Raw genomic sequence first — 10,858 nt, forward strand, 5'->3', positions numbered from 1 at the left:
AGCTTGCTGCGGGGAGATCCTGAAGGCTATCCCGTGACCAGTACTAGCATGACATATCAGCACTGCCACCTGATTAACACAGCGCAAGTTGGAAAGCCAAGTAGTACCTTGCCACAGCACTGCCCTTCACAGATCGACCAGCTCACCCAGGCTCGGTTCAAGGTCTCCATCATACTCAGCCTCCTAAGGTGAAAGCTTCAGCTCTGCAGAAACAGATCCTGTATCAACGGTTAAACTGTTTCCCAGAGCCCAGACTCGAGGCACAGCCACAACGACAAACAGATCCCGATAAAGAAGGTAGGGAAAGAGACCTGCTGCCAGCCTGGGAGCAGGGGAGGGAGCCTCTGAACCGACACGTCTCTGGCAGCGTGGCCAGAAACCCGTCACAGCAATGAAAGACCACACCAAATCCTCCTTCTGATGTATGATGTCGCTTAAAGACAAGATAGTTATACTGGTACTTGCCTAGACATGGTGGCATTGTTACAATCACATAAGATACAGTACACCATCTATAGATGGTGTACTGTATCTTAGATGCATATACAGTGCAGTAGAGGAGTTCACACCAGAGTAGAGAATCAACTATTCTAGCACATTCAACTAATCAACAGTTACTCCAGCACAGTTGCAACTTCAGTGCAGTGAAGCTCTACAGCACCTGCTATCAGCAGAATGAGCCATCTACAGTCAAGCGCTGCAGATGCTCCCAGGAGTGACCAAGTATTTGCACTGCCTACCTCAGGACAGAAATACAGCTCACCAGTGCTGCACGATATAACCCCGGCACCGCCAGTTTCCCAGCACTTTGTTCAAAACAAATCAGGAACAAGGCAAACCTGTACAGGACACCTACTTGCAACTGACCCCAGTTGTTCCCTAAACGCATCCCAGCAGCTAGCACTGCCGCAGCAGTCACAGCTGCAGTGTTACCTCACAAGAAGGTGGCCTTTTGGGTCACTTTTGGAAAGGCCCACCATGCTAACAGTAGAACAGGCCAAGACTATCTTGTTCTCCAGAACCACCAGGTTGTCCAAACAGGTCTCAGCCTTGCCAACTTGCCTGGTCACAAAAGTGGCATCATCCCAGGACACCCCAGAACAAGGTGTGGAGATGCACGGCCTACCACCCACCTTCTCCCAAGCAGCCTCCCATCCCTGTCGCACAAGGCTGGGCAACAGCAGCAGCTTGAGGCTAATTCCAAGGTTGGGCCCTTCCGTCAGGACCAGCCAGGCTCCAGATGGACTGCAGGAGAACCCAGCTGCAAATGATGCTTTCTGCAACACCAGCTGGGCAAATCATTTATGTCTAAGCCACAGGTCAGCTTTTCCACCCTCAAACAGAACTAGTATATGTTTCACTCCACAGGAATTCCCACACATTTTCAGGCCTCTGTCCTTCCTGGTGACTTTTTGTCTCACGTTTGGTTTCTCCCATACAGCAGATGGAAGTCTCAACTTGGCAGAATCCAAACCCTAGCAGGAAACTGCATCGCTTTGCTTTCCCATGGCTCTGAAGGCACCAAGACTTCCCCTTCTCTGGCCATTTCTCCATTCTCCTGCCTCAATACATGTCTTCCAGTTACAACCAGAATAAGTTACTTGTTCAGACTTAGTTTCTGCATTTGCTCAGAAGCCTGCATACGCCCTGTTCCCCCCACCTTCCAAAACACTTAATTTGGAACAATGTTCTTCGACACACTGTTTGTCAACCTTAGTTGTGCTTGCAGACAGAGCCTTCAAAGACACCGTTCTCTTTCCCTCCTCTTTCCCTGTTCCAGTTAAATAACTCATAAGGGCTACTGCTCTGAATAGAAGTCTAGCCCTGCCTTGAAGTTCAAGGCAGCAGGTTCCTGAAGGTTTTACCTTTATAATGCAGCTCCTGACCCTGAACGAGAGTGCAGCAGGGTGTGAAAGTCCACCTGCCCAGCGGAGGTGTTAGTAAGCTGTTTCTGAGCAGAGCTGTTTGCAAGAAGAAAGCCCTCATTTCTAAGACTTTGAGAAGTTATCCAAATATGATTCAGATATGACATCTCAGGCCTAAGCCTGCAAGGAGACCGCTAGTTGTTGCCGATACTTGATTTTGCCAAGCATTTACAGCTTAGATTAGCAGAAAAAAACCTGACCATAGCTCTGCTAACTATTCAGAACTGCAAAGACCAAAGGAACAAAGAGTGATTGTCAGTTTAACACTGACACTGGAAAACTGCACGAAACCACAGCAGCAAAGCCCGGAGAGAGAGGATAAGGGAAAAACACAGTGGCTAGTACCACTTCGACTTGAGCTGCTGCAACATCCACATGCAAAGACACAGCTGCAACTTCGGGGGGGGGGGCAGAGTCTTTCACCAAGACTCTGTTTTACAAAAAGTAACTGTGGACCGAAAGCAGAATCCCTTTGTAGGGGAGAAGCAGAGATGCTTGATGAAAGTCTGAGCACTCCAAGCTCCCAGAGATGAATGACAAGGCTAGACTTCTCACAAGGGCATCACTTGCTTACCACCAGCCTTTTACCCTCATCTTCTTCTGGCTAGAAAGGTTAATTGCCTGCAGTGCAGAACTCGGGCCTCATTTGCTGCCACTCATACACACTCTGCAGATACCAGCTACTGTCCCCTTCCCTTCTCACCGAATCAGAAAGATCAACTCATTAACTTTGTACAGGCTCAGACAGTTTGCAACTCAACTTTGGAAGAGCTAGGAGGAAATAACAGACACTTCTGTCTTAGGAAGCAAGATACAGACAAAAGCTCCTTCTACTCCCTGCCAGCAGAGGTAGGGTTTTGGGGAGGGTTTGGGGGTTTTAAAAATTATTTTTCATTGTTTTGATTTGCCAGATTCTTGCTATCCAGAGATCAGCAAGAAAGCCAGCTTTCATAAGCAGGGCTGGAAAAATAACGCAGGACATTCTTGCCAGGACGTTACCTTAAAGTTTGAGAAACAGTCTTACCCTCGCTGGCCTCCAGCTGATCAGCTTCTGGCAAAGCTGAAGCTCTAATCTTCTCCCTTGGTTTTCTGACCAAATACTGCCACTTACCTCAACTATCCCAGACATGATAAAAGCATGTCCTTGCTCTTATGCTCACTTAACGTTTTGATAACGTTCTGCAGATTTCATTGAGATTTTACCAAAATAGCTGGATAACAGCAGAGGTGCCCCAGCTCCCACATACGAATTGAACGTCTAGCTCCAGCTTCCTCCATTTCCCGTCCCTTTGATCCACTGCAGGAACAACCAGCACATGAAACTGGGACACTGCTGCTGGGTCACTATTAGGAGTACATGAGTAAGGGAAGGTGGAGACGTCAAGGAGCCCCTGGCCCTCCACATCACCCTATTTACAGGCCTTGCCCCCCAGCCCACCCCAGAACAGGTCTTCCTACTTCACAGGAAGAGGAAGCGACGCTCCCAAAGGCCGGAAAAGCCTGTTCCACTGCCTCACACCTCTTGTGCCGGGGAGCCCAACACTTCTGGTGGCAAAAGTCACGGCATCTCTTCCCCTCACTGGACCCAAACAGACTAGGATAATTTTAGCTAGGACTCCCTAGAAGCACGATGCGCATTTACACATAAGCGGCATAACCTTGCTTATAGAAGGATTGCTAGCATCAGCAGCCTTCGTCAGGTGGCGGTTTAGCAGCTAGCACACGTATTAAATTGAGGAACAGCAGTATCATGACATCTAGGAGATACGCTGGATCCAGAGGGCTCAGCTAAACCTCCTACACGCATTTTATAGCACTTGCAGCATCTTTACCACGAAGTAGAGATGTGCCAGGGATCACTAATGGGGAAGACACCTGGGCTGTGGCCCCAAGAAGGTTACAGCCACCCACTCCAAGCTCGCCCTTCAGCCTCACCTCTCCCAAGAGCTCTCCAGTACCAGTTTTAATCTTGTTCTCTGCAACATTCATCTGTTCCAAACACCATGAGAGCTGCCGCTAAAGGTAGACATGCTTATGCTACCACATTTTGAATCAGGGAGAACCAAAATGCTAACTGTACATTTCCAAAACACATCGCAGCCTCCCTCAGCACTGCTGGAGGGACTGACAGCTGTTTTCACAAGCTGCAGCGGATGCCCGTAGCTCCCCAAGCCCTTTCAACTTCATGGCAGAAGCGGTTTACACGCTCCCATGCTTGCTGGGACCTCCCCGCGAGTGCAACGCATGCTGTCAACACCGTGCAAAGGCACAGCTGAACGATCAGCTTCAGCAGCCAAAGTCCATTCTGCTGCAGGGAAGGAAAACCCTAGCTCCACACTCCCTTTTCCCACACACCCATTCCTTGCACAGCTACATCATAAATCAGATAAAAAAACAACTTAGGGAGACCTGTGGATTGGGTTCTCCTCCCCTCTTCCCTCCTGCCTGTGTTAGTTTTCAGCTGAGTGATTCCCCTGGCCTACTCTACACACAAGAACAAATGCCAGCACTAAGGAAATAACAAGACGGCGTCTCGGCTTACGCGAGCTGTCCAAAGGCAACCTGCCTTTCGGGCGGCCGCAGTACGATGCCAGCGGTGCCCCAGCTAGATTAACACCGGTTCAGATGAGCCTATGGAAACTAGAGCCACAAGGGTGGCTAACGAGTCACCCTTCATTTCTATTTTATTGCACTCTGTACAGAGACACACACTTTCTTTGCTATTTTACAGCTCCAGTACCTATAGTTCTTACAATTACTCAAGGCCGAGTGGCTTCCCAACCCGTGCAACAAGCCACTGCTGAGTTACCCACAGAAACCGGCACCGTGTCACCTCTGGCATGGGACAGGCTGTAAGAACATCCAGCTATTTTATTTCTGGTGGGGAAAAAAGAAATCAAAGTGCACGGATGATATAAGTGGGATTAGAGACTTTTAACGCTATCCAGACTTTGGAAGAGCTTGCTTTTGGGGAAATGGAGCTAAGCGCTTTCACTGGAACACGAAGGAGAAAGATCAAATCAGTGTCAGTAAGAGAAGTAATAAAGTAAGGGCTGCCTGGGCCCCTGCCTGCCTGCCCTTACCCTCCTGCCTTCCCTGAGCCAGCTGGTCCCTTGGGAGGAGCCCAAGCCTGCTCGGGGGCCAGAGGAGCCGTCTACTCCAGCTGGAATCCGCCATTCCCCGGTGCCAGCTGGCACGGGGCGGCCAGGGGACGCGGCGAGGCCGGACACGACGTGGAGCTCGGCAGCCAGCACCGGCCCCACGTCCCCTCTCCTCCGCCCGGCGCGGCGAGGCCGGGGCCGGTACGGCCACCTGTGACACCCCCGCAGGGGCGGCCGGAGGGAGCTCATCCGCTTACGGGGGGTGGAGGGGGGGAAGCAGCTGACGAGCCGCGGCCAGGCCGAGGCCAGCGGGAGCCGAGCGGCAGGCGCTGCCCTCTTCCCGTGCGGGAAACACGGTTACGCTTCCTTTGGGCGACGGAGCCTCCCCCGGTGTCCCCGGGGGAGCACACGGCCCCCCCGGCGCTGTTTGCCGGGCCCCAGACTCGCTTTTCTCTCCAAGCCCGAGCCCCCGAGCGGCCGCAGGGACCCGGCCGCTTCACCACGCGGCGAGACAAAAGCGCACCGGGGCCCGGGAAGGGGCCGCCGGGCCGGGGCTGCGCCGCGCCCTCCTCCCGCCCCCGCGGCGGCGGGCCCGGGGCTGGGCGGGCCGGGCAGCGGCCCCCTCGCTCCGGTTCCCGCTCCGGCCGGGACCGCCCCCCTCCCCGTCCCCGGGGCGGCCGACCCCGCTGCCCGCCGGCCCGCCCCGCGGCCGCCCCTCCCGCCGCGGCCGCCCCCGAGGCGGCGCAGGCCCCGCCGCTCACCCGCGGGCCGCCTCCAGGCTCTTGATGAGCTTCTTGATCTTCCAGATCTCCACGTTGCGGTCGGCAGCGCTGGGATCGTCCGCCATCTTCTCCCTCCTCCTCCTCCTCCTCCTGCTGCGGCGGCGGCGGCTGCGGCCTGCGGCGGGCCGGCGCACAGACACAGCGGTTAGACCCGACCCCGGCCCGGCCCGGCCCGGCCCCGCCGCCACCCGCCCGCCCGCCGCGCCCTCACCTCAGGCCCGGTCCCCCCCGGCGGCGCGCGGCTGGCGGCGGCGCTGACGTCGGACACCGGCTGCTCGCGCTCCCCCTCTCCGCGCTGCATGTGTTGCAATCGGCTCACATGGGGCTTGTGACATCACTTCCGGGGGACCGGGGCGGGGGGCGGGCGCCCGCCCCGCCCGCGCGGGAGCGGGGCGCCACCCCATAGGCCGCCCGCCCGCCCGCCCCCGCCCCCCGCCCGCGCCGCCATTGGCCGTCGCTCCGCGCAAGGCACTGTGGGGCGCGTAGTCCGCGGCCCGCCCCGGCCCGGCCGCGGCGTCCGGCGGGGCGGGGCGCAACGGCGGGTCTCGCGAGAGCTGCGCCGCCGACCCCGGGCGCGCTTAAAGGGGCCGCGCCGGGCGGAGCGGCGTGGCCGGGGGAGGGTCCCCGCCCCGGTACCCCCGGCCTGGGCCGCTCTGCCCGGGCCCTGTGCCCCATCCCCGCGGGGCCGCCTGTGTCCCCCCGGGGCGGTGTCCCCCCGTGCCCCGCTCCGTGCCCCCGACTGCCCGCCCGCCCGGCCGGGGAGCGGAGCGTGTCCCCCCCGCCCCGGGCCTGGTGCCGCTGCTCCTGCGGGGCCGCGGCCGCCCCGCGCGGCCGGGGGTTTCTCTCCCTCCTGCTGCGGTTCCGGAGCAGCCTGGTCCCTCCCGACCCGCCCTCAGCCTCCGGAGGGGGCCAGGCGGGGCAGGAGGCACGGGGAAAGGGGACGGGGGACGGGGAGGCGCTTTACGGAGCCCCGGGGTTCTCGGTCTCCGTTCTCCTTCCCCTGGGGATGCCGCCCGTCCGCTGCCCTTAGCGGGGGGCCGGCGGGGGCGGGAGCGACGTGCGATGGCCGCAGAGGCCTCGGCTCGGCACCGCTGGAAGGGTGAACGTCCGGGGAAGCCCGGCAGAGGCTGGGGCAGGAGAGCCCCGGGCGGGGCGGCGGTGGCCGGCGGGGGAGCCGTGCCGCGGCAGCGCTGTCCTGCGCGGGGAAGATAAGCACCGGGCTGCCCGGCGTCCCGGCAAGGGCTGCGGGCCTCCCCGCCCCGCGGCCTGGCCCCGGCCCGCCCCCTGCAGAGCCCCGCGCTGGGTCCCCGGGGAGCGGGGGGCTCAGGGCAGCCCAGCCGGGGCGGCAGCGGAGCACACGGCCGGCAGGCCCGCTCCTGCGCCGCTGCTAGCGGGGCCGCGGGGAGCCCGTCCGCCTCTGCCCGTCTCACCGCGTCCAAGAACCACACCTAAACAAAACCGCAGCCTCGGTGCCCCGTCTGCAGACCCACAACCTGCCTTTTTTGCCCCGAAGACACCGGGCAGTGGGTTTGCTCCCGTGGGAGCGCCACTGCCTGGGGAGCACCTGCCAGCAATGCCTCCGGGACAGCCAAAATGGGAATGTAGTGATGAAATGATGCTGAAGTCATTTACTTGTTTCTTTTATTAAGCGGTAGCAGAGAGGCTGCTCCCCTGCTGCCCCCCCGGGGGTGATGCTCTCCTGGTGATGCTGAGCAGGCACCGACAGCTGGGTGCTGGGGGGGTCACGGCCGCGGGGTCCCTCCAGCCCCAATCTGCCTCCCTGGGACAGCCCGGCTCTGGTGTTCGCCATCAGCCTGGTCACCACCTCTGCCTGGGGACAGTCTGGCCTCCGTGCCGTGCCGTGCCACGGGAGGATGATGCTCCCGGGACGGCAAGCGCTGCCATAGCCTGGGCCCGCTGCAGCCTCCCTCCCTCCTGCACTGCCTTCCCGGCCCAGCGGTAAAGCACCACTGAAGCCCTGCCGGGAGCTGGGCACTGGGCACAGCTGGGAGCAGGGTCACCTGAGCAGAGACCCATCTGGGACTGAGCCTGGAGCTGGGTTGTTCCACCAACAGGGCCATGCCAGGGAGACACTGTGAATTTCTGAACTACCTGGTTGGATTTAAAGTCCTGTTTCTCTTCTGGGGCCGAGCAAGTATCAATTTCAACCCTTACAGGTGTTTTTTTTCCATGTGCATCTGGTCCCACACAGCCCTTTATAATCCTCCTCGAAACAGGAGGATTATACTTGGCTTTAGGAGATGATCTGCTGAGATGGAAGTTTCTGCGCCCGATATGACAGGGACGGTGTACACAGATGGATGGGTGGACAACAGCTTACCCCGCGCTTCCCTGGCAATCCTGACCTTCTAATTCAATCCAGGGACTCTACTCCAAAAAGCGCCCGCTGAGCATCGCAGTTGCCACCTCCCAGCCCGATGCGCCCACTTCGCCGTGGCACTTTCTGCTCCAGCCTTCCCGAGGCGACAGACGCTGCCGTCGGTTCACCCCGCAGCTCTCCCGCCGGCTGGCTGACACAGATGCCGAGCAGCGCCTGTCTCCGACAGCCGGCACAGCGCCGCGGGAATGAGGAGGGAGCCGAGAGCAGCGACGGGGGCAGAGCTGCTGAACTATGGAGAACTTTTTCAATAAACGGCTGCACTATTTAGAGAGGTTTTTAAAAAAAGGAGCTGTGCCTTCACAACACGCTGGCAGCTGCTGTCTTGCGGAGGAGAGACTCCATCTCGCTTTCCTCCTGCAATCCCCAAGGAAGGCGAGCATCTCCTGCCTGTACAGGCAACCCGGCAGGTCCCTGTCCTCCCCAGGCATGCTCCCCAAACATGGCACGCTGCGGCTGGCCTCAGCCGGGGGAAAATGCTTTCAGGAAAGGAAAAGAAGCCACTGCAGGCAAGCAGAGATACCCTGCACCTAGTGGAAATCTCAGCCTCCTCTCCCCTATTAAAGTCAGGCAGGAGCTGTGACGCTGGAATCTGCTGTCCCAGTCCTGTTCATGTTACTGAACGCTATTATTTTAAGGTGGTCTGACTTGCAGAGCCCGAGGAGGCCGCGCCTTGCGCCGACCTGCTCCCGCCGCAGAGGACGCACGCGGGCGGAAGCACGCAGCACAAACATCGCGCAGTCACCTGTTTTCCTCGGAGAACACGCGCAAAACTTTTCTTCATTACTCTCATACTCAGACCAGTAGTTTATTCCAGAGCTGCAGCACTGCTGGGGCTACAGGCTTCCTAAGATGCGTATCAGCCTACAAGGAAAACGACAGCGGGCAATGAACCCCAAAGACCCTTTCCCCTGTGCTGACAGACACCTTCCCAGCGGCGGGACGGCAGCAGTTAGCTCCTCAGGACATAAGTTGCTCCTTTTCACGAGCGATAACAGCCCACTTGCTGCATCTCCTGCCTTCCTGGCAGTTTTTCACAGCAAGAAACAGTTCTCAGCCTGCCACTTACCACCTGATTTCACTTTTCCCTCCACGATTCAATAATTTAGCTTATAAAGGAAAAGCTAAGAAGAGTGTATTAAAAAATAAAGAACATCTGTGAAAGATGGCTTTAAACTGTGACAGGGAAAATAATTCATTCAAGAAGTAAAGGCCAACCCTAATCACTGATTCAAGACCCTGGAGGCCACGAGATGAGGATCCATCGCCTTTGCCCCGACGGCACCGCAGGCCCAGAAGAGAGGGAAGAGCGTGCGAGCGGCAGCCCCCGCGGCAGCAGCGTTTTCCTGGGCTGCCCCAGGCAGCAGGAGAAGCTTCCACAGAGGATGGTCTTTGAACTGTTTCACTTAGGGATGTTTCCTTTCAGCACCTGAAATACCCAACTCGCTTTGCCGGAGAATTCCTCTTTTTCAGACTGCAGCTTTATACAGGGGATCACTTTTGCAGGAACAGCAGCAGCAGAGCAAAATTCAGGAGGAGTCACCTGCGATCAAGTTTTGTAAAGGAGATCGTTCTCAGGAGACGCACAGCCAAGCGCTCCCTGCCCTTACCTGTCCTTACTCCACGTGTAGGACAGGCGTGGGGTTACACTGTGACAGAAGGAAGCACGGTTTCACACGTAAGACACACACAGCTGCACACCTAGGTGGCACAAGCAGCTCCTGGGAGCAGCAGTTGCTGTGAACGTGCATGTCCTTCGCCATGCGCGTTCCTCAAAACTTCCAGGGAACCACGCTGGTCACGTGATGTAAGCGCATCTCAGCCTGCCATCACCTGCCTGCGACAAATAAAAACCCTGCCACTTAAAAAAAACCCAACAAAACAGGACCTGGACCCACGCATGATGAATTTGTAACCACTTGGCCGCTTGTGGAAGACCTGTCCACACAACCAGCCAGCTGGAAGCCCCGCAGGCTGGCCCGCTGCACCGTACTCCGCTCGCCTCCCCACCAACAGCCACAGCACCTCCCCAGAGGCAACCAACATCCCTGCTGAAAGAAAAGCACTGAATTTTGGGTTGGAACTCCTCAGTCCAGCTGAAGTCAGGCAGCTCAGCACTCCAAATCGCTGTTAAGAGGCCCGCTGCACACCCGCCTCCCCCCCACGGCACGCCGAGCACGCTGCAGCCCGCACACACGAGGCATTGCATCTTCTCTCCCCCTGGGGCTGCACCAGGCCCCTTCCTCACCTTCTTTTATGCCCAGGCCAAAATGCTGCAAGCTCCTTCTCACTTTACAATTGGATCACTCACGACTCTTAAAAAGTTTTTCTTTTTTTACCCCCCTTTCCAGTTCAACAGGCCAGGCTGATTTGCTCTGAAGTGGAAGCTGCTTCCAGTCTTTCTTGCTAGGAGAGAGCTCAGTGGCTGAAGCAGTCTTGGTCCCTTCCAGTCCTCAACTTAAAGGAAAGTTCACAGGATGAAGACTTGTGGCCTTCCCTAATAGCTTCTCAGAATTAAGAGACTATCTAGAGTGCCAGGAAAAAAAGAATCCTTTCCTCCCCCCTAAATATCTGAGCTGTCCAGACAAGGCAGCTGTGACATTTGCTTTTTCTTTCCCGCTGACCACACGCACAGAGTAACAGACAGGAAAA

At 57.5% G+C, this 10,858-nt stretch overlaps 1 protein-coding gene across 2 annotated transcripts in view; it reads right to left on the reverse strand.

The window, feature by feature from the left end:
* The window catches only part of ETF1 (eukaryotic translation termination factor 1), a 28,638-nt gene extending 22,517 nt beyond the window's left edge, over positions 1-6,121 (reverse strand). For both annotated transcript variants that reach the window (XR_014229454.1, XM_082323905.1), the window contains exons 1-2: positions 6,020-6,121; positions 5,788-5,923 (exon numbers count right to left, since the gene is read on the reverse strand). Coding sequence is in view for 1 of the 2 variants with exons in the window: in XM_082323905.1 (XP_082180031.1) it covers positions 5,788-5,873 (86 nt within the window). In the remaining variant the exon portion in view is untranslated. The remainder of the gene's footprint in view (positions 1-5,787; positions 5,924-6,019) is intronic.
* Between the last annotated feature and the right edge of the window lie 4,737 nt (positions 6,122-10,858).

This window comes from Platalea leucorodia, assembly GCF_965183815.1.
Source record: "Platalea leucorodia genome assembly, chromosome: 11".
Classification (NCBI taxonomy): Eukaryota; Metazoa; Chordata; class Aves; order Pelecaniformes; family Threskiornithidae; genus Platalea; species Platalea leucorodia.